The sequence below is a fragment of the Microtus pennsylvanicus genome, chromosome 9 (genome assembly GCF_037038515.1).
Source record: "Microtus pennsylvanicus isolate mMicPen1 chromosome 9, mMicPen1.hap1, whole genome shotgun sequence".
NCBI classification, from domain to species: domain Eukaryota; kingdom Metazoa; phylum Chordata; class Mammalia; order Rodentia; family Cricetidae; genus Microtus; species Microtus pennsylvanicus.
In genome coordinates, this window is record NC_134587.1 from 62,865,441 (window position 1) to 62,888,907 (window position 23,467).

The window sequence follows — 23,467 nt, forward strand, 5'->3', positions numbered from 1 at the left end:
TGGGTCACTAACAATATAAAAAACAAAAGAAGAGCGCGAAACCCTTAGACACATCAGGAAGAACAAGGGTGACCCAATAGCATGTCCTGCGGGGGGGGGGGGGGGGTGGAGGAAACAAGAGCTGCAGGGCGTCAAGGCATCAAATTCACAGGCTCAGGCGTCCCTCTGAGACCCAGATGACAGCACCTTTCCCTAGACCTTCTCAGTGCCCCAGCCCCCACTCTTATGCCCTTGTTCACAATCAGATAAGGAAAATGCCAGGAGTTTATGCATGGTCACCATAGCATCCTAGCCTCTGCCTTTCTTTCCCTTCATGTCCAACACCAGGTCAGTAAGAGAACACAGTGGGATGCTTCATCTTTTGATTATGGAATCCCTGGTGTCCACAGGACTCTCACAGTCCAGCTTCCCTGTGACCACACCAACCCTACCCCATCCGGCCAGAGCCTACCAGATCGCTGAGTGTCAGGCTGTGTAAGCCACAAGCCTTCCTGATCCTTCTCAGTGTATGTCCATCTCCCCTTTTTACATCTGACCCCCTCTTCCAGAACACCCAGGTACTGATCCTCCATCTGTATTCTATCGTTGTCAGATGGCCAGTGGTATGCTCCTGCCTCAATGTCCCTGAACTAGACTCACCATCATGTCAATCACCCAAGTCCCATCAGCTTATTTATCAACAGTGCCTAAAGCTGCCAGACCCAAACACCTTCTAGGGCAGTGGTTTTACAACCCGTGGGTCAGGATCCCTTTGGGAACTGACTGTCTCTTTCACAGGGGCTGTCCAAGAAAACAGATCTTACCACTACATGTAAAACAGTAGTGAAATTACAGTTATGAAGTAACAATAAAAATAATGTTATGGTTGGGGGTCACCACAGCCCGAGGAACTGTGATAAAGGACCACAGTATTAGGGAGGTTGAGAACCATTGCTCTAGAGGTAGGACAAGTTACAGGGACCTCACCTTCTCCACTCAGATAATTCTAATCTTGAGCCATTCACTGTAGCCCCTCCATGACTCAGTTTCCCCATCTCTAAAACTGTTACCAGTGAATCAGGAAAATAAAGGGAGTAGATATTTACATAGGTTGAGAAGAATTCCTGGGACTCCTGACTGCTGGGACTGCTTCCTGAGCACAGAATGGACGCAGCACTGCCCTGCACAGACTTCTAAACCCACAATGCCAGGTAAACGATGGCACACACCTTTGCAGACGGGCCTGCTCTGATTCCACGTGCCATCTTTGGTGCAGCGGATGGTGGGTGATATTGGGGGTTCCATCAGGTAGCCGGGGTTGCATTGATAGCTCACAGTCTTGTTGAACGTGAAGTCTGTCCCAAACTGGATGCCATTGGGCAGGGTGCCAGGATCCCCACAACTGATGACTAAGAGGCAGGGAGCAGGAAAGAGCCAGACAGATGCAAATTATCATGACAGGAACCAAACCCTGTGAGTGTCCTTCTGGGAAGCAGCAGGGAACCAGAGAGGGGTCCAGCCCCAGGGCACAGATTCCATCCACCTGCTGGCAAGAGGTTGTGTTTGACTCGGGAAACTGCTGCTCTGTTGATAGGGGGCCCCATGATTGTCAGCCCTTGCTGTTCCTAATCAGGACACACCCATAGCTACAGACAAGAATAAAATAGCTTATTTCTTTTGAAACTGGGCGTGGTCTGGAGCCAGAAAAACTTTGTCTCTCTCTATGGTTCTTCCTTCATTGCAAAGCCTACTTGACCATTTAAATAGCTTCAGCTAGGTATGCCCAAGAAACAGAATCTTAAAGCAGCCAAGAAAACAGTGCATCACAACAAACTTACAGTATTCCTTTATCCTGAATAATTTTACAGAATCAATAGATTCAGAAATTCCACTGTCTCCCTCAACTTACAGGCTTCCTGGACCTCCCACCCCTGGCTCCACCTGAGCAGGTACTGACTTGTACAGTCTGGTGCTGTGCCTGTCCAGGTCCCGTTGGCTGTGCAGTGCCGAGTCATGAGCCCCGAGGTTTTGTAGCCTTCCCAGCAGGCGTAGATGACAGAGCTGGAGAAAAGGATCCCATCGCTGCTGAGGATCATCCCATTGGTGGGGGTGCCAGGGTTTCCACAGGATACGGCTGTCAGGAAGCAAAGACAGCAGCCCACAAAGGAGTAAGCTAGGACCGAAGCTTAAGACAAGGGAGACCAATGAGTGTGAGCTCCTGACGGGAATGGGGGAACATCTGTGTGGGATAAATCCAGCCTCTGTCTTACTTGACCCCTCAGATTTATTTGTGATTAGTCACAAAAGTAAAAGCTGTATTTTCACATCTTTTCTGATAAAACATGGATTTTGAAACATCGAAAATCCAAAGCTTTGCTACACTAAGCTTGAACATACTTTTCAGCAATGTAGAATTATCATGAACTTTAAGAAGTATTATATGGTATTAGAGCTCAAAAACAACTTCCTTCATAGCATTCTTCATTTGTTTGAAATCTGGAAAAATAAGGCCATATGTTATAACTGTAGCAGAGTTACCTTGGAGAGCAGAAAATACCTCAGGAATGCAGTTAACTGTGCCTATTAGAACATGGTCTCCCTCATGCTATCAAATCTACCCATGCCTGTACAAATGGCCGTCACATGACTTCACTTTGTGCTGTTCTCAAAAGCATCTTAATGTCCCCTTCAGGCTCTCAGACCTCAGTTAATGATGCTCAATGCAACAGGGTAGGACCCTCTTTCACTGGGGGCACCCTAAGTCATCAAGCAGAGGAAATACCTCCTCTACTGGGGACAGATAATAGTGATGGCTTCAATGTTGAGTATTTTGTTCTTTGTATTTGAGACCATTATTGGAATAATTATTGTATTTTCATCTTGGGTTTGTCACAATGATGTGTAGGAGAAGACAATAAGTCACGAGACTCTTACTAGATAGTAATAAGAAGCATGAGACTCTCTGAGAGTGGTCAGTGTGTTTAAAAACACTCTTGCATATTAACTGTTCCACTTTCAAAGCTATTTGAGAACAAAGATGCATAGCTCCTTAAATAGAAGAAAGTTAATTCTTACTTCATACAGAATATGCACAGAAGTTCAAGTTGAGCTGGTTCTTGTTTACAAAAAAATATAAAGCACACATATCTGTACTTCTCTGCCTATGCCCATGGCAGGCATAACTAATCAATAATAATCCAGTTCTACAATGAATATGATTCTGATCCTACATCTCTACCTAAATCAGATCTTTCAACAATATCCTGCTTGATATTTGTGTTAAACAGTATTTATCAATTTACCCATGGTTCCTTAAAACATGGACATACACTGAGAAGGATCAGGAAGGCTTGTGGCTTACACAGCCTGACACTCAGCGATCTGGTAGGCTCTGGCTGGATGGGGTAGGGTTGGTGTGGTCACAGGGAAGCTGGACTGTGAGAGTCCTGTGGACTCCAGGGATCCACAGGGTCAGGACATCCCATAATCAAAAGATGAAGCATCCCACTGTGTTCTCTTACTGACCTGGCGTTAGACATGAAGGGAAAGAAACCATCCCTACCTCCTATGGAGGTCAGATATACTGACCCAAAATGCCACCCAGATTATAACTTTAGATTGTTTTGCAGCCGCTGTGCATGAAGGCACCAGCAGAGTGATGTCGGAAGTGATGGACTCCCTGCCCATAGAGATTCTGTCTTCTGATTGAGCTGCTTCTCCTCACTGCCCCTCAGCCTCCGTTCACCTCCAAGATCCATATAACAAGGCATCAGTCACAGATAGGCATTGGATTAGAAACCCACTTTTGTGTGATAAACATTCAAAGGATAATAATTAGCAGGACAGTCAGGGACATCTCTAGGGCTCACTCAGAGTCTTGGTGATACTCTTGAAACTTTCGGGAGAAGGGCTCAAGGGTACAAGTGATCCAATCCTCTAGAGATCTCTCCGGATGCTCCCAGTCACTTTAGGATGAAGAGCCAGTGGTTGGGAGGACTGCGGGGCCTGAATCACTCACCTTCACACACAGGCTGTACTCCTGACCAGGACCCGTTCACCAGGCACGTGCGCTCTGCAGAGCCCCGCAGCTGGTGTCCCATCTCACAGGAGAAACGCAGAAGACTCTTTGTCTTATACTCATCCCCAAGGCGAGACCCATGTGCAGGGGTCCCTGGATCACCACAGAATCCAGGACTGTTTCCTAAGGAGAACAAAACACAGTGGATGAATGCCTTGTTTAGATCACATTGCTTTGTGTACAACTTCAAAAGCAACGAAAGCTTTCTTAAATATGCTTTTTAAAACAGGCTATGCTTTTCACAGTACTGTGGCATCTGGGAAGAAATGTTTTCTTTGTCATACTTTCTAACATGGAAGAAACTTAAGACAATGTTTCTCTGTCACTAAATAAAAAATGGTTGAGGAGAGGTGAAGTACTGAGATGCAATAACAGCAGCAATCCAGGACAGTGGGCGTGGGAAGCAAGAGAAATGGGGGCTCAGGGATACCAGCCACACAGGGACACCACTATTCTTCAGGGAGACATCTAGAGTTACTAAGTATTACAGCTCACTTAAAGATGGCCCACAGAAAAATTAAGATGTGAAAACGGGTGAGAGAGACCTACTGTACTAGAGGTGAAAATGTGGGAACACAGAATAGAAGCCAATAAAAAACATTCAACCAAGATAAGCAAGAGCTCCAGCAGGTGATCTGAAACCCTTGCAGAAGGAAATGCAGAGATGGACCTGTAAGGATGGGGGAGATGCTACTGCTGATTCAACAACAAGAGCCAGGGATAATGATGGAGATGTTGAAGAAGACCATATGGACCTGTGATGTGGCTTAGTGATGGGGTGAGGCTGACATGATGGTGGGTGATCTTGGTGGTGGGGACCAGTAATAATGGTGATGATAATGTTGGTCATGACTTATGTGGTGTGGCCTATGATAAACTGATGGAATTGATGACGGAGACCAGTGATGATGGTGAAGATGATGTTGATCTATGGGATAAAGACCAAAGGTTGTGGTGAAGATGTCAATGCTGATACCTCCTATGGTGAAGACCAGAGATGATGGTAATTATCTACACTAGAAGCATATTTTGCATCATTACAGGTATGTGTGGAACTATCCAATGCTCTGAACACAGGGCTCCTCACCTGAGCAATGGGGAAGGGCTCCACTCCAGTGACTGTCTTCTTGGCAGACTCTCGTGCTGTTGCCTGTGAGGGTTTGGCCCCCTTTGCAGGAGTACTGGACTGTGGCTCCGTATGTAAACAGATCTCCAGTGAGGACAGCATTAGCAGGGACCCCAGGATGCCCACATGATATAGCTGGGGATGAGATTAGAATAAAGGAGGATATATGTTTTGCACAGTAAGGTTCCCATTACAGTCCCCACGTCCTCCATTACCCATTAAAGAACAGGACCTAAGTATGCCCTCTTTAGAAAAGAAATGGCCTTTTCCAGACAGCATTTACATACCTAGTTATTGAAAAAAGAAAAGGTAGTGGTGATATAATTTTTTGACTGAAGAGAGCTTTGCTTAAAGTTGGAATTTATGAGTCACCCTTCAAGGGGAAAAAACAGTTGCCTCCCTTTATCTGTCTAGTTCTAATTGTATTCTGTGGGAGAAGAACGGGAATCTTTTTTCAAGGGAAAACCCATACAATTCCATCAGAACTATTTGCATAACTTCATCAGTTAACATGATAATCATACAGTTTGCTCCGAGATAAGATTAGATTAAATTTACTTAATTAAGCTCATCTGTCTAGGAGAACCAGCCTAGTGAGCATACTTTTAGTGGGTTGCGATCTAAAATGTGTAAAGTAAAAATAACAAATGAGAAACTGACTCCCCTTCAAAACAGTCTAAAAAATCATCTTGGTGGCTTCATTCATATCTTTAAAATTAGGCCAGACTGTGTCTATAGTCTGTGGTAAACATCCTTCAAAAAGACGTGTTCCAGGATCCAGATGAATAGAGTAACAGGCACTGAACTCTCTCTCCGTTTCTTCGTGAATTACCTAATGCGGGTAGGGACACCGCAACACTTCACGCAGATGACTAGCTGGGTGGAAATTGCCAGGTACTTATTCAAAGGCATGGATTCAATATCAAAGATGAACTCTTTTTGATCTCTAGCAGCACAGCAGTGATGTGGACCAGAGAGGAGGAGCTGGAGCTGGAAGGCAGACCCTCCCCTGGGTCCCATTAGCCCTCATTATCTGTCTAGCTTTAGCACTCATTCAAGTGCAGACCCACGTTTCATCTGGAGTCCTAAAAGGTAGCCAATTAGATCCAAAACATGGAAGTGTTGGGTAAATGGCCAATGCTGGCCGAAATAAGAGAACAAAAGGAAAACAATCCAAGAAAGCAAGCTAAGGCAGCACAGAGGCGAGGTTGGACCTCCCTGGAGCACGTCAAGTTCCCCTTTGAGATGCTCCTTCCCACCCTCTTGTTGTTAAGGACTAGAGGGACAAGGAGGGGTAGAAGTGGGGACCAATGAGCCAAGGGACAAGATGTTTGTTAAATACCAGGGCTTGCAGATCAAGCACATTAGCGTCAGTATAATGGCTGATGGGAATCTCCCTAGAACAGGAGAGAACAAGGTCAAAAGGAAGGAAGGGGAGAGAGACTGTGGCCCATTCATAGACTGAATGAACGCTGAGTACTCAATACTCCCTTTCTTCGAGAAAAGAAACCACAGTGTCAGAGTCTCTCTCTGTGTAGGGCTGGGGAGGAAAACTCCCTTGAAGTAGGGGGTCGGTGAGATGATTCCGTACCTATCCACCCTCAAAGCTCTGCAGTGGATAGGGAGGAGGCATTTTGTAGCAAGGAAGCTCCTGCCCCAATGCCACCTGTCTCCTGCGCATTACTATGAAGGTGACATTTCATTTTGACTGTAAGGACTGCTCTGCTCCTGCCTGAGTTGAGAAACCCAGACAGTGGTATTTTCTAAATGGATAGGTTAAATTTGGAAGATGATTCCTTCTGTGCTGCAGGACAGTTTTGTTTTGTTTACAAGGGGGGGGGGGGTGAAACATTGCACTATGGAGGCATGTATAGACAGATACATTCTCATTCATCTCCATCTTCTTAACCGAGAGGCAGCAAATTCTTTGGGACCTTGGTGACTGTTTAGGTCTTCATCTGTGCAGAAGGGCACCTCTGCCCTTCACAGAGTTGTCTTTTCTGACGGCTCCTGTGAGGTTTGTCTAATTTCTGCCAGCTGGGGCCACAGTTGGCCACACTGGAAGGGCCGTGGGAGCCAGACCCATTCTCGCCGGCAAGGCCTGCATCTCCGTCATGGATGCTGATCAAGAACCTATTTCAGAGCCCTTGACTGATCCCTCTGTATCCGGAAATTCAGAGCGAGGTTGAGGGTGATGACACAGAGATTTATGGCCATCATGATGGAAGGTAATGTGGAAGCCCAAAAAATGTGAGCTTATTTCCACCTTGTCTGAAGGTCAGGGAGTTTCAGCTAGCTCAAACCTGTTGCCATTTCCCCTTGACTGAAGGTCAGAGAGTTAGAACTTACTTCTGTTCCTTCAAGATGTTTCTACCTCAAACAAAAGTCTCACCTAGGTTTACACCAGAAAGTTCTGCTCTCTCAAGGTTATCGTCAACAGGTGTGGCTAATATCCAGACCTTGTATTTCAAGTATTGAGAAAGAGATCTGTCTGTTTCTACCTCAAACAAAAGTATAAGAATCCAATTACGTTCCTGCTTAGGGAGATAAGAATGGTTTCCACCCAGGGAGTGGTTTGCCTACAGAATGTTTTGGTGTAGGGTGTGAGCGTTACTTACCCTGTGCTAGCAACAGAATGTTTAACTAAGAATGTAGCCCACAACCTTCAATTGGTCTATTCATTTCCTTGTATCATGTTAATGCAGTTTTTTTAAATCTTATTCCTACCTTTTGGGGTCAGGGTATTTTAAAGTATTTAAATGGCAATTAAACACAGGTGATTTCAGTATTCACTGGAACTCCCTCCTGATACTATCCTATGTTTCTGTTTTATTATTTTTCTTGCTGGTACTAGCCTACGTTTCTGTTTTATTATTTTCCTTGCATCTTCATTATCTTTACTTATTTTTCTAATCCCTATGATTCTACCCAGGTAAGTGGTTTACTTGTCAAAGCTGGTCTCCGGCAAGGTAAAGAGTAAGTCAGTCTCACAGACTAAAGCAGGCAGAGGTGGCTATGCAGAGGCAGAGGCAGAGGCGAGACATCCTTTTCTCCCGTCTAACACTCATTTAGGTTATATTTGGTGGTTTCTGGCTCACCCACATTAAGGATTGGCAGACACATGACAGGAGAGGGAGAAAGAATGAAAATTTAGTGTTTACAAGACCCTGTGGAAATGCATCCCTATTGCTGCCGTTGCTTTTAGCGCTGTTGCTGAGAAGCCCACTCACCCAGACACTTGGGTAAGGAGCGATCCCACAAGCCATTTGCCATACAGGTCAGGGCGGAAGACCCCAGCAGGTAGAACCCCTTCTTGCAGTGGTACATCACGCTCATCCCATATTCGAAGATCTCCGGAAAGGTCTGTTGTCCATGGCGAACTGCGTTTTCCACAAACCCAGGATCCGAACAGTTTACCACTAGAAAACGAAGCATTTCATATAGATGAAGCTTTTATTCCCCAGGCATAAAGAGGAGTAAAGCTACATCCTCTAGAAGACAAAGAAGCCAATGAGTCTCTGAATGACAACTTTTTGTTTCCTCTTCTTTTCAGGCTGTAGATTTCATATAGAACATAAAATCCTATATGTGTGTAGTACAGGAAAATATGTATGAAATTGTCCAGGGGACAAAGGGGAACAGAGGGTGGGGCTATAAAAGAAGAAACTTAGGGCATGGGGGAATATGCTCAACATACAATATATGGTTTTGTGAAGATGCCCTATGTAAGCAGGATCTTTAACAATGTATATACAATGAATTTAAAAATAACTTCATAAATTACAATAGGAAACAAGCAAACAAAGAAGCAAAATCCTATGCCAAAGTGCAAAAGAAAGTAAGTTTTAATCAATTAGATAGTTTATGAAGGCAAAAGCTGATCTGGGAATCTCCTCATGAATTTCTGATTCCCCTCTTCGTTGTATTTATTCTTTGTTATAGACATGCTGAGCATCAGATTGGCTACTATTATAGTTTTGAAGTTATGAGGCCAATCTAACTATTTCCTAAAAATATGCTTCTTCAATATACATTTTAAACTAATTTTCTTCCTAAGTTTTTACATCCTAGAAACGTAATGTAATGGCGCTGGTTTGAATAGGTTTATTAGAGTACAGTGTTTGAGATCTGGGACACCCTTGTTATTTAGTCACACCCAACCTATACATATTTATGTGTGCCCCTAAAGGACCAGTGCTGTCAATACACCGTGACGGCAGCTGAAAACGGCAGTTCTCCCATCAGCGCCTCATGGAAATGTAGGTTAGGCCACCTCTGATGGGAACCCTCTTGCCTCCGGAGGAGAGAGGAAAACATTCTCAGCGGTACAGGACACGCTCTGGTTATGCTGAATGGCTTCCATTAGCCCAAATGCCCATGGGCATCTTGGGAGGAATTAGCAGCAGGCGTCCTCAGGTGCAGACTAGCAAATGGCCTGATTACCTCGCACTTCCCCTACCATGCCAGCGAATGGGACAGCTGCCATGGAGCAAGCACCCTCTCCAGATATGTCTGGCTGGGAAAAGAGCTGTGCACAGAATTCTCAGCAGCCACTGCCCACGGTGGGCTCTGGAAGCTGAAAGCAAACCCGTGTCAGTGGATGGGTTTGATTCACTTGCTAGCATGGGGGAGGGCACGTCCAGGCAGAGATGGGGTTCATCAAGACCCCTTGGCGCTATGGAACAACGTTCTCTGAATTTCATGAAGTGCTTGAGTTTATGGATGAGAGCTTTGATTTCCCTGAGCTAAAGGTATGTTTATGGATCTGGGGAGAATATGTGTTAAGGCCCCACAGTGCACTGTTAATATAACCAAGATGTAACCCAAGAGCCAACCTAGCAGAGATGACCTAGCTGGAGGCAATGAAATAAACCTGAGGATGGTTTGCAAAAGCTGGAACAAACAGCTGCACCCTGGGCCAATGTTTGGCTTGGCAAGCCCAGATCAAGAAAACCAAAGACCAAATGGTCCCTTGAACAGAAAAATACCACCTGTCCTGAGCAGACAAAGGGCACCTACAGGAGTCTGTGATTTATAGGGCACCCCCTGGCATACATATAGTGAGCTGACTCAGTTGAGTCTTCAGGGCCTGTGTTAGACAGGACACACTCTCAATGGGACCTGCGCTGATGTGCAACAGTCTGGAACCCTGAGTTCTACACAGGTTGTGTGTGTGTGTGTGTGTGTGTGTGTGTATATGTGTATGCATTAGCATTTCACTTTGTCTGTACCTTGGGGCACAAATACTTCATCCCTAGAGACTTTTTTTTTTTTTACCTCGACAGATAGGCAAGGGGCTGCTCCACTGGCCATTGCTCCGACACTGGGCCCTGGAGGCACCCTGCAGCAGGTAGCCCGTGTGACAGGTGAAATTCACGAGGTCATTCAGGTTGAACTCGCTGCCATTGGTGAGCCCATGGGCAGGATTTCCCGGGTGTCCGCATGTGATGGCTGTGGGAGCAAGGTCTGTATTACTGCCCATGCTAAACAAGATACCTCTCCTACCTGGAGTCACTGAGAACAAACAGGTAGACATGAAAATGTATGGACGGAAGGGTTTCCTAAAGACATCGAGGGTGGTGTTCTGGTGTGGAAGATCTGGGAGACAGAAAATGCACAGAATTTAGAGCCTTTTGTTTAGATGGTGGGCAATGATCTCTACCACCAGAACCCTTGCCTTTTACCCCAGGACTACTGCCCTTGAAGCAAACCAGCAGAATGCCAACTGGCTTGGGACAAAGCAGCCAGACACAAGTTCCAATCTTTTGTTTATCTAGGATTTTGAGTATTTCCCACTTGGTACAACCAGCTGATGTCCTGAAACTGTCATTTGGAAACACTCTGGGGGGTCTGTTTTCAACATCAAATTGCAAATTATTCTAGTAGTAAGTGAATCATAGACTAAGAAAGGTAACTGTTCTCGGGTGATGTCTGTCGTGTTATCTCACGAAGTGTGATGAACTGCCCTAACGGTCAGGCTCTACCCAGCACCACACAGAGCCAGGGTCTCTCACTCACGGCTACTTTCAAAGGAACATGGAATGGCCACAAACTGCCCTTTTCCTACTCATTTATCTTGTCAGCAGCTTCTTCCTGCTAAGTGGAGCTGGATTCTTATTCGGTATTTTCAGAGCGCTGTGAGAGACAGCACCCACTACTGCTCAGTCCCATCTACACCTCTGCATCATTCATGAGAAAGTGAAGGCTCTCAGAAGCATGGGCCTGGCAGGATCTTGCACCGAGAAGGAGGAACACCTGTAAAGACCCAGTGTACGCGTTTGAAGCCATGCGTTTTGAGAACAGGCCCAGCATGTAAATACTTGTTTTGAAGAGCTGCTGCAAAGCTCGTAATTCTTCCTGAAACCGATGACCTAATACCAGACAGCATAGGACAGTAAGGGACCTGTCCACACCCTTCTCTAATCAGCACTGTTTCTCACCCTGAACGGCCTATGGATGAGCATCTGGCAGCACTCACAAGGTGACTTTTAATTAATTGATGAGAGAATGTATGGAGGGCTGGAGTCTAGGGGCTAACATAGAAAATGACGAACAGGGAAGCTGGGACAGCAATCTTATACTTTGATTCGGGACAGAGAAAAGGGAACGATAACTCCCCCTGCTGACTTAGAAGGTGGAACATGTTTGAGCAATGACTGGACTACACAGGACAATGGGAAGATGCGGTCCTCAGGGCAGTTCCGCATACTCTACTCACGGACACAAACAGGGGTCTGCCCCGACCACTTGTGGTCCTGCAGGCAAATCCTCACAGAGGTGCCCACGAGCCGGAACCCGGGGTTGCACTGGTAGACCACTGTGTCCCTGTAGCTGAAGCCGTCACCGCTGATATGGCCATTCACAATGGGGTCTGGAGAGCCACAATGACCCGCTGAGGACGGACACAAAACAATGGGACACTCATCAGAGAACGTGTCAGCATGAGCCCATGGTATTCCCAAGTCACTTACCTTCACTGTCAAGTCAGTAACAGAGATGAGTGCATAGCTGAGAATTTCCCCACTGGCATATGTACTTTAAGCCTTCATTATTGCTCTTTTCCACTTGTTCATATTTTCTCAACAGTCGTGAGGAAGTCTTATTTCTTATATAAGATTATTTATAGCTATCACCCCAGTTACAGTTTCTCTGATTACTTATTCTATCACTTTCTTACTTCTATGACATGTGATCTATCTTCATGAGTCAAAATCAGAAGATAGGGACAGGTTTTCTAACCCAGTGGGCAGCAGAGGAAAGAAGGAAGAGGAACACACCCAACCCCAGAAATGGGGTTTCATAATTGACACAGGGTGGCTACAGTGTTGGAGATGATGGATATGGGGCCGAATTTCCAGAACCATGTACCAAAATTACAGCCAGATCCTCAGAGATTATTGAGTCACTTGGATCCTGGCTATCACTCTAGGTCAGTGGTTCTTAACCTGTGGGTGGCGAGCCCTCTGGGGTCGCATATCAGATATTTACATCACAATATTCATAATTACAGCAAAATTACAGTTGTGAAGGAGCAATGAGATAATTGTATGGTTGGGGGTCACCACAAAATGAGGGATTCTATTAAAGGGCTACGCCATTAGGAAGGTTGGGAACCACTGTTCTAGATAGCTCCAGATGCTTTGGGGGTCACTTAGGTCACTGAGAACCAGTCATGGCTTGCTGAGGAGGGCCTATCTAACAAAGCCCACACAGCTTCAAGTGGGCACTTCTCGTCCCTCTTAGTCAGACAAACTTGATTGGACATACTCGTTTCCAAACTCTGAGTATCTCTATCCAGCTTTTAGTTCACGTGTAGATGGAAGTGGCACATGCCTTTATGTCACACGGTCATGTACATATTCCTTAGGAGGTAGGGGGCAAGGTGTACTATATCTGCATGGGAAATTTCCCAGGGCGCTGCACCACTAACTTGGCTACCCTACTTTCTGAGGAAGTGGCTTAAACACTTAAAGGAAATAGAGGATATACTTCAAAATCACTGCCCTTCAGCCCTGTGCCAAATGGAAGAAGCCACGGGATGCTGCGGTACTTAACGTTCCCAATCTGAATCAATGTAGACCAGGTGTCCTGGTTTCATTTCTGTCACTGGGATAAAGGCACCCCGACAGAAAGGAGCTTAGAGGAACAAAGACTTATTTTAGTTGACAGTTCCAGCTCACAGCCACCACTGTAGGGTGTCTAAGTGGCCGGAACTGAAAACAGCTGGTCACATCATGTTCCCAGTCTAGAGCCGAGAGGAGTGATATGTGCATGATTTCAGCACATCGTTCAATTTCTCTACTCTTGTGTAGTCCAAGACCTAAGTTCAGAGAACACTGCTGTCCACAGTGGACTGAATCTTTACATGCCATTTAACATAAGCAAGATAATCCTCAATAGGCATGTGCACAGGCAAACCTGATCTAGGCAGTCCTGTACCAAGATCTTCTTCCCCCAGGTGATTGCAGTTTGTGTTTGGCCGACAATTAAATCACACAAGCTGATCCCTGATTTGAAACAGTCACTCATTTCTCATTTCATTGTCTAGCTTCAGCAAGTTTGTCTCTTAAGTTAAATTTCACGTCATAAAAGTATAGGCTAGTTACATCTACAGAATAGCCACAACAATTTCATTTATGGTTATTTAACCTAAATATCCATAATAATATGTCAAAATTGTGAGGAAGAAAAATTCCCTCTGGTGAAACTTGAATTAAACGCACTCTGAGCTTTGAATTTAAGATGCCATTATTTTGTGATGTTTTGCTATTTTTTTTTGAAGTCTTGGATTTGAGTCATAGGGAAAGGCAGCTAGAAAGGGGTTCTCTGCCTTTTCTGATGTGAGACATTGCTTCTGAGGGTCCTCTCAAGCCCTATTCAGATTCGAGGCCACATGTGGAAATAGATGCTTCACTATTCTCCAGTAATAGCTGTTCCATCCCTTGAACCCCCCCAGCTTGTTGTATTGTCTTCTGTGCTGCTTTTGACTGATCTAATGTCAACTGGTATAGTAGTTACTTTCCTATTGCTGTGCTATAACACCATGACAAAAAGGCCACTTACAGAGGAGAGGGTTTATTTGGGCTTATGGTTTTGGAGGGAATATGAGTCTGGTATGTCATAAGATGTAGGCAGGCAAAATAGCCGAGAGCGCACATCTTGAACCAAAAGCAGGAAGCAGAAAGAGCTCATTGGGGATGCTGGGAGTTTTCAGACTCTCAAAGATTGCCGCCAGTGGCATGCTTCCTACACACCTTCTAAGCCTCCCCAGACAGAGTCACCCACGGGGGACCAAATCTTCAGCTATCTGAATCTACGGTGGACATTCTCATTCAAGTCCTCATCCAGAGGGTGCCTCACCTCACACAGGTACGCTCTTGGGCTGGGAATGAAATAAAGAGTCAGATATAGCCCCAGAGACTGGCCACAGACGGACAGACAGACATGCAGAGCTGCTCATAGGGTGTGGGACTTTGTGTGCTGGGACATCTTAGAAGGGTGGCTCTCCCATGTCACACAGAAAGGAGCTATAGGACACAAGAGGTCACGTGCCACGTACAAACACTGCACACTTTACAAAAGTGACTTTATAGTTTGGAATTTTGATTTTGTTATCTACAGAGATCCTGGAACCAAGTCCCCAGAGGGATAAGCAGGGGAAGGACAGGGGAACATACACCTCTGGATCTGGAGTGTGATGATTTGGAAATTTAAATTAAACAACTAAATTGCTTGCTGATTCCATGGAAACTCTGCCCTTGAGTGCACTGTAAAGAATCTCCTCTGTGTGAAAGGGTAGGGCTGGCAGCCTTGCTGGAGAAATGAACACTGTGGAAGGAGGTGCAGAGGGGACCCCTCTGCTATGACCCCTCTACTCACTTCCTAGAGTCCTACCTGTCTTAAGGTCACTGGCCACTCAACATTCCCGTGAGGATTAGACTGTAACCCTTTTTAGAAAATCTACAAACCAAATGTCCAACCTTAGTATTTGCCTTGCGATTATCAGTATTTGGGGCTGACAATGAGATACTGAGTATTAAAAATATTCTGCCTCTCCTGGGAGTCAGAAATGCAGGCTGCATGCCGTGATGTAATCTGTGTGGCGAGCGTCTTTGGGCTAAGCCAGGCTTATATGGACAGTGAACACCGGAGCCATTCTGCAGACCCTTCTTAAGTATTAACACGCAGTCATAAAATGTCAGGGGATCAGATCTGTGAAAGGCATGAAAGCTGATGCTGGTATTAAACATCCATGGATATTTTTAAACCTGTGTGTCTTTCCGCGTTGAAAGAACACTGTAGAATACTGATGTCCGAGACTCCTTCACTTCTGAGTGCAATTTGCCAGATGGTGCTGAAGAGCTCTTCTGTGCCACACAAAGGCAATGGCTCTTGAGGGCATGAAGTCCCACTGAGGACAAGAGTTTGAGAAGCTATACTACACCCAGCGCCTCAGGTGGCAACATCCACCGAGGGGGCTAAGTCCTCTGCAACACAATGTTCTTTCGCCAAGTCTCAAGAAGAATGCATGGACAAAATCTGAGCATTGGTGTTGGATGGTTCCAAACTTTTCACCTTTCCTAAGACACCACGCACATTTCCCAGAAATGTGGTGGCGTAGACACTTCCTGGAGGGGACGAGCAGTTCCTCTCGTCCAATAAAATCAACGTTTGTGTCATGTCACACTGTCATTCTCAGCTACGTTATTAAACATTTTCACATGGACCTCTCAAAATCTCTAAGTTATTTAAAGAATACATTCCAATTTTATTCCCCTCTATCTTCCAAAGGAAACCTCTAAAATTGAACTTTGGATTATGAGACCTAGCTATTTCGGCCCTTGTAAATGTCACCACATAATAGTCACAACAAGCTTTGTGTCTTCCTAGTCAGTATGGCTGAACAAATGTAAACGTACTTCAAAGAACAATCCATTGTGCAGGAAAGCTGATGTTTTTATGTGGGACTCCTTAAGAGAGGCATCTTTGACAGTGAGGATTAAAGAGGTAACCCAGCGGGAGAGCTGACAGGTCATCCTGTGCTGGAAAAATCTACATGTCATAAGTGTGTTATCAAGAGATTAATGAAGCGTTTTACAACAGGGGTCCTAGATTACAAACATACCACCTCCTTCTAGATACTGTGTTCACTGCTGGGTTCAAGGGAAATTAGTACAAAGAAGATAAAAACAAGAAAATAGTTAAGAGAACACTGTGATCATAAAACTTTCCTGATGGGTTACAGGACCTGGTAGGAAAGATGGGGGGTCATGGCTTAATGCTCCGGCCTAGATAGGTATTTAGCACTGCAGTTCACAGAAGAGAACACAAAGAATATCTTCATTAGTTTAGAGAATTCTAGAGCCCCTAACCACAGTGCAGAAGTGGGGTCCTACACAATGTGTTCTTGGAGCTAGTGTGAGGCTGTGCACCGACACACACATGCATGACTTCACCTTGAACTCTTCTGCAAGGACACACACACACACACACCAGCCTCACTCAGAAGTTCAGGCTCAGAACTCAGATTAGATACTTCCAACAGGACCGAATTCTACTCTTGAGTATGAGCCAAGAGAACTTCTTTTTATCTCCTTAAATATGGTTTTCATATGAAAAATTCCACAAGGCATGCTCAGTGGTATTGATTCATTTCTATCAATTCTATCAATTCAATGAACAGAAATATTCTTTCCATGTAGATATCACCAGACACATCTATAGGACCAGAGGCAAGATCCCTCTTCCATCATAATCAGAAGGACCATGCCACAGCAAAATGTTCCTGTGGGTACTTCTCAAGATAAATAGAAGATTCCATACCCACAACCTGGGCCAAGCACCCACCATAGTATCTTATACAATGATGGAATCACATGGTCTGAGTCTCTGTATAGATTGGAGTCCATGAAAGGTCTGGGCAAAGCACAAAGCACAATAGGGCAGCTCTCTTCTAAAATGAGACTCCATCATGATGCTGGACGGATATGCCATCTTCATTTGATCTTTCAAGCAGATGGCTTATATACTTAGTCTGAAACCTAATTTTCTGGTGTACTGTGTCTTCTGTTACTAACCAATAGAGAAATATCCATGGTACTAAACCAGCACAAACCCTCATCCCATCCCTGGCATATGAATTTAATTAGTTTTATTCTTCCCAACACAGGTTTTCATGGTAGTTCTACTGTGGTGGTTTGAAAGAAAATGACTCCCATAGAGAGTGGCACTATTAGGAGGTGTGGCCTTATTGGAGGAAGTATGTCACTGTGGGAGGCAGGTTTTAAGGTCTCCTTTGCTCAAGCTGTTCTCATTAGGACACACAGTTCCTTCTGCTGCCTGTGGATCAGATGTAGAACTCTCAGCTCCTTCTCCAGCACTACGTCTGCCTGCATGCTGCCATGTTCTGTCATGATGATAATGGACTGAACCTCTGAAACTGCAAGCCATCCCCAATTCAATGTTTTCCTTCATAAGAGTTGTTGTGATTGTGGTGGCTCTTCACAGCAACAGAAACTCCAGCTAAGACACCTAGCTACCCATCCATGGTTGGCAAAGGTAAGAAAAGCTAACCATGACCAGATCATTACATCTTTCATCCCATGGCATCTCAGATATCTGGCAGTCAGAGAATTTGAAAGACTAACAGGTACAACTTGCACCTTCCAACACAGGAGGTGGTTGCCTGGCTCTTTTGAAGTTAAGTAAACAGGTGGTCAGGATATGCCAATGTAATTCTGCTCCTTCCACTGTAATTGTGAGGTCACCTGGGAGAGGAGATGTTTTCTGCCTATGTGAACAAGTGTACATTGAGTAACTGTGACTTGAGCCATCCTGCTACCTCGGCAACAGAATGTTAATGAAGCCTTTTGTTTCCTGCTCCCCCAGTTTACATTTTGTATAAAAGCTGTGGAAAAATAAACGCAGGTGATTTTTTTGGATTTGAATAATCCCCGAAACTTCCTCCTGTGTTTTTAGTCTTATCATTTTTGTGCGTCTTCCTATCTTTCACTTATATTTCCTCAATTCCCATGCCTCCACCCTGGTAAGAAGTGTTTTTTTTTTTTTAATTGAGGCTGGTCTTCAACAATATCTAAAGTTATTTATTTATTATTTCTAGTCTTCCTCTTGTCCAAGATAATGCTAAAATGTTTCCAGATACTCTTCATAAATCTAGGTCACTGACTCCATGAGCCTAGGGAAATATTCAACCCCAGTGTTAATGCAGGTTCTTTACAGAACTGAAATCAAGAAGCTGGGTGTCCTGGCTAATTTTATGCCAATTTGCCACAAGGCAGAATCATTTGGGAAAAAAGATTCCCAATTGAGAGTTAGAAGATTTACCTGTAGACAAGCCTGTAGTGTATTTTCTTAATAAGTCATTGATGTGGAAGAGCTCAGGCTACTATGGGTAGTGGGGCCACCCCTGGGTGGGTGGTCCTGGGGCATAAAAGAAATCAGACTGGTCAACCCACTAGGAGCAAACCAGTAAATAACACTCCTCCTTGTCAGTTCCTGCCTCCAGATTTCTGCCCTGCCCTCCCTCAGTGATGGAATGAATGAATGAATGAATCCTTTCTTCCCCAAACTGCGTGTGCTCATGGTATTCTAATAGAACAATGGTAACCCTAACTAAGACACTAGGTATGGACTACTGAGATGCACTAAAGATGGGGTGGGATAGCGGAGCTCTCTGAGAGAGAAACTGGGCGATGTGGAAAAGATAGAGGAACAGCCAGGGTTTGGGCGATGGGGCATCCATGCTTCTTGGCACCGTTTATCATCTTCAGTCCATAATAGATTTGCTCTTTGAATGCTGTTTCTCACTCTGACACTGATCACATTCAGGGAAACACCTGCTGCTCTTGAGCTTCCTATAGAATACCTGGTACTCTCGCCTTGCCTTCCTGTCTTCCTGTCTTCCTGTGCCCTTCTCATTGGGGTGGCTTCTTTCTCAAAGCCACAGAGTTGAGGGTTATTGTTTTGTTTTGTCAAGAAGCAATCTCTTTTTGACTTGAGGACATGGTATTGCATAGATTGTTTTCTGATTTTTTTTAAAAAAGTATATATTTTATGTTGGAAAAAAACTATGTCTTCACCAAATGTCATGATGATACACCAAGGAATCAAGGTCTTGTGGACATCATGGGGCCCATATGAGCTCACAGAGTCTGTGGCAGCATGCACAGGGCGTGCACTCTTTATTTAATGAACCCAGTGGCATAATTGGACGTTCTGTGTCTCATAACGGTAAGTTGGGACTTTTTGTTTCCTTATAAGTCCTTTTTATAGATATTATGGCTTCTGGTTTTGTATTTTTATGGGATTCCTGTATATGTGAACATGTGTGCCTCTGCCTCTAAATGTGTTTCTTGTGTTTTCTTTGGACTCTTTTCCTTCTTTGGGTGTTTTTGTCTTACTCCGGCTTGTTTGCTTTTGTTTTACCTTATTTTGTTATTAGAAGCTTGTTTGTTTTCTAAGAGAGACAGGAAGGGTGTGAATATGGATGGGAGGGGACATGGAGCAGAACTTAGAATGGGGAAAACATAACCAGAATATATTGTATAGAAAAACCCATTTTTAACTAAAAAAAATTCACCAAATGTGAAATATTTTTTTTTGTACACTGTGAAGATGTATTATTCTGATTGGTTTAATAAAAAGCTGAATGTCCAATAGCTAGGCAGGATTTCCAGACAGAGAGGACGTTGGGAGAAGGAGGTGGAGATGCCAGGAGATGCAGAGCAAGCAGGATGGGAAGTATGGAGATGACGTAATAAAGCTACAAAGCAGAAGGTAAATTGACAGAAATGAGTTAATTTGGGTTATAATAGCTAGTTATAAATGAGCCTAAGCTATGGCTGAGTTTTCATAATTAATATTTAGTCTCCATGCCATTCCTGGGGAGTTGACAGTTCCAACAAAAAAATCCAACTACAATACTGAAAGTCATTTTCCAATGTGATCAATGAATTAGCTGCCATAACGGTTGCGGTAGCACTGTCGGTCACTCAAAAGTCTCTCAGCTTGGTGGAACCCCAGAGTGTTCTCAAGAAAGCTCTAGCAATGGACACAGATGATACACTGACTCAAACATCAAATAACAATCAGGAGATGGAAGAAAAGTAATAGCCAGATTGATAAACAAGAAACACAATCAGGTGAAGAAGTCACTGGTTCTGTAAAGCAGGGACACGTGCCCCTTTCTTTGACGTGTGTCCCGGGAGGGAGAGGATTTATTGGTACCACAGTTCAAGTCACATCTAGTTCCACTGCCAACGCCTCCTTGTGACAGTAGCTGGTGGGAGACTGTAGCTTTCCTCTGTGCCCATCTTTTAAGAATTAACTTATTCTCAGTGGAGCACCAGACGTCCTTGGTCAATAGCCCCTGATCTGTAACCACACTGTCTACATTTAAATGCCATTTTTATTCCTGGTGGGACATATGATGATGGGCAAGCGTGTCACTTGTCTAAGCGTTTTTCCTTCCCCATTAGGAATAACAGACACTTTACATTCTCTGATGAAAATTCAGTAAAACGAAACTTACAAACGCTGTACTTGTGTTCTCCATGAAGACAGCATTCACAGATATGATCTCCCACGAGGCCTCTAGTTAGCACGTGGGCTCTGGAACTCGGCAGTAGTTATGGTGCCAGGTCCACAGTATCATTGCCAGGTTTAGGAATGTGCCTTCATTGATCCATCTGTCTGAATACCCCATAGTCTCCCCTGGCAATAGCATGGCTCTGCTCCCTCCTGCTCATACATCCACACAACACGGATTCCACGGGCTGCACACCTGACTCTGTGGTTTCCCCTGGGACTGCATTCTTATGGGGATAAATTACGGGATCCACCCACCAGCAATCTGTTACTGCGGCACAGGGGTACACTCCATTTCAATATCTGGCAGACTGTGAGCTTCAACCCTCAAGTCTCAATGGTCACTGTGAAACTATATTTGCCTAGGTGAAAAAATCTTTCCACTAAATTTACTGTCCACTATTTAGCAGCCTTATGCATGTGTGACCACACACCAGCTCAGTCCTTTCCCAAATGGTCATCCCCCTGCTCAATGCTCTGCTCCTCTGATTTCATTATTATTTTTTTATAAACCTCACCCAACTTCTCACCATTCACATTTTCTTCAATATAACCTGGAGGTTTTTCTCTCTCCTTAATGTCAGTTTAAATTTCTACTGGGCAAATAGACTCACTTCTGAGTCATTGAGCCTCCAAAGGTTTCCAAGGTAGATTGCATCCTATAAAGACCACATTTATGACAATATAGGGCCATCAATGGCCCATGTGTCTCATCCTGTGAGCTTCAGGCCATCACTTTAGAGCAGAAGGATCACAGAATTGGGGGCTTATTTGGGACTAGTAGGACACACAGGGACCCTAGGCCTTAAGAGTTTTAGAAAACAGAATCATTTAAACATTCCAAGCTTCCCACATAGCCTACCCTACATGTTTACCTACTAGGCCAAAGCAAAAGAGGTGTGTTTTGGATCACCTCCTCCACCCCTTTGGTGCTAAATTACACTAAAGTAGAAAGAGAAGACCTCGTCCCCATCAGCATTGCCAAGTGAAGAGGGCCCCTCAATGGTCACAAGTCCAGACATTCAAGAAAGCAAAGAGAAGGTTCTGAAAGACTAGGAATACTGGAACAGATCTAGAGAATAGGTACTTGGGCAAAGGATGGTGCTAGAGAAAGATAGGGCAATGAAAAAAGAGGACACTGAAAAAAAAGGTGGGGTAATAGAGAGGGATGGGGGTACTGGAAGAGTTGGGTGATGAAAGGGGATGGGGTGGTAGAGGGGCGGAATGAGGGATGGTGGTGAGGTGATGGAGGCATGGGATGATGGAGGGAGGTGGGGTGATAGAGGCACAGAATGATGGATGGAAGTGGGGAACTGGCAGTATGGGTTGATGGAGGGAGGAGGAGGTAGGTGGGATAATAGAGACATGGGATGATAGAGGTAGGTGGGTACTGGAGGCATGGGATGATGGAGGTAGGTGGGGTGATGGAGGCATGGGATGATGGAGGGAGGTGGAGTGATAGAGGAATAGGATGGTAGGAGATGAAGGGAGATGAGGTACTGGAAGGCTAGGGTGATGGAGAAAGACGGGGTACCAGACATAGGTGTGGTAACAGAAGGATGGGGCGATGGAGGGTTGAGGTAACGGAGTGAGGTCGGGTACAGGAAGGATGGGATGATGAAGGGTATGGGGTGATGACATAGGCGGGATACTAGAGGGTTGGGATGATAGAGGGAGGTAGGATACTGGAGAGAGGTGGAGTACTGGAGAGATGAGGGGACAGAAGGACGGGGTCATAGAGGGAGCTGCGATGCGAGAGGTATGTAGGATATTGGAGGTTTCGGGAGAGTACTGGGTGGAGGTCAGGTAGCAGGGACAGCCAGGAAGTAGGAAGAGAGTACTATAGATATGTATGATATTTTAGTGACGATACAAAAATGGGTTGGAGAAGCTTTGAGTTGCAGGCATATCTGAACTGCACAGCCAGAGCTTTGTCCACATCTGTGCAGAGAAATCCAGTGGAAACAGCATCCTCCCTGCTCCCTTTAAAGTCATCAAAGAATAACACTGGAAAAACAAAGCCAAGATATTACAAACATGCACCACTTTAAATAGCCTATGGTACTTCCTAGGTTTAAATGACCAACTTCACGGTGGAATTGTAAGCTACTGAAAATGCAAACTGTGTATTCCTTTTTGGACACTTATATTTGCTACATCTGTGAAGGTCTTTTAGTGTCATATAGTCCCAGTCCTCTACATGATAGCAAATTTTATTTAAAGGCTTTATTTTTCCTTGGGTGTATATGTGTGTCTGTGAGTGGGTATGCAGATGTAAGTACAGGGCCTTCAGCAGTCAGAAGAAATCCCATGGAGCAGTAGTTGCAGGTGGATGTGAGCCACTCAACCTAAGTTCTGGGAGCTGAACCTGGGTCCTCTGCAAGAGCAATAGGCACTCTTAGTCACGGAGTCAGCCCTCCACGTCCTCTGGAAGATGGACTACACACCACAGAATATAAAATATGGTCATGTTTTATTTTTCAGACTAGATAAGAAGCCAGGCGGTGGTGGCGCACGCCTTTAATCCCAGCACTTGGGAGGCAGAGGCAGGCGGATCTCTGTGAGTTCGAGACCAGCCTGGTCTACAGAGCTAGTTCCAGGACAGGCTCCAAAGCCACAGAGAAACCCTGTCTCGAAAATCAAGAAAAAAAAAAAAGACTAGATAAGAAAGAACCTTC

The 23,467-nt window shown here is 44.8% G+C and overlaps 1 protein-coding gene across 2 annotated transcripts in view; it reads right to left on the reverse strand.

Moving 5' to 3' along the window:
- Window positions 1-23,467, reverse strand: part of Csmd1 (CUB and Sushi multiple domains 1) — a 1,402,422-nt gene that overhangs the window by 24,564 nt on the left and 1,354,391 nt on the right. For both annotated transcript variants that reach the window (XM_075986282.1, XM_075986281.1), the window contains exons 53-59: window positions 11,902-12,075; window positions 10,461-10,634; window positions 8,414-8,602; window positions 5,145-5,318; window positions 3,998-4,180; window positions 1,937-2,113; window positions 1,209-1,388 (exon numbers count right to left, since the gene is read on the reverse strand). In XM_075986282.1, the coding sequence (XP_075842397.1) occupies window positions 1,209-1,388; window positions 1,937-2,113; window positions 3,998-4,180; window positions 5,145-5,318; window positions 8,414-8,602; window positions 10,461-10,634; window positions 11,902-12,075 (1,251 nt within the window). The remainder of the gene's footprint in view (window positions 1-1,208; window positions 1,389-1,936; window positions 2,114-3,997; window positions 4,181-5,144; window positions 5,319-8,413; window positions 8,603-10,460; window positions 10,635-11,901; window positions 12,076-23,467) is intronic.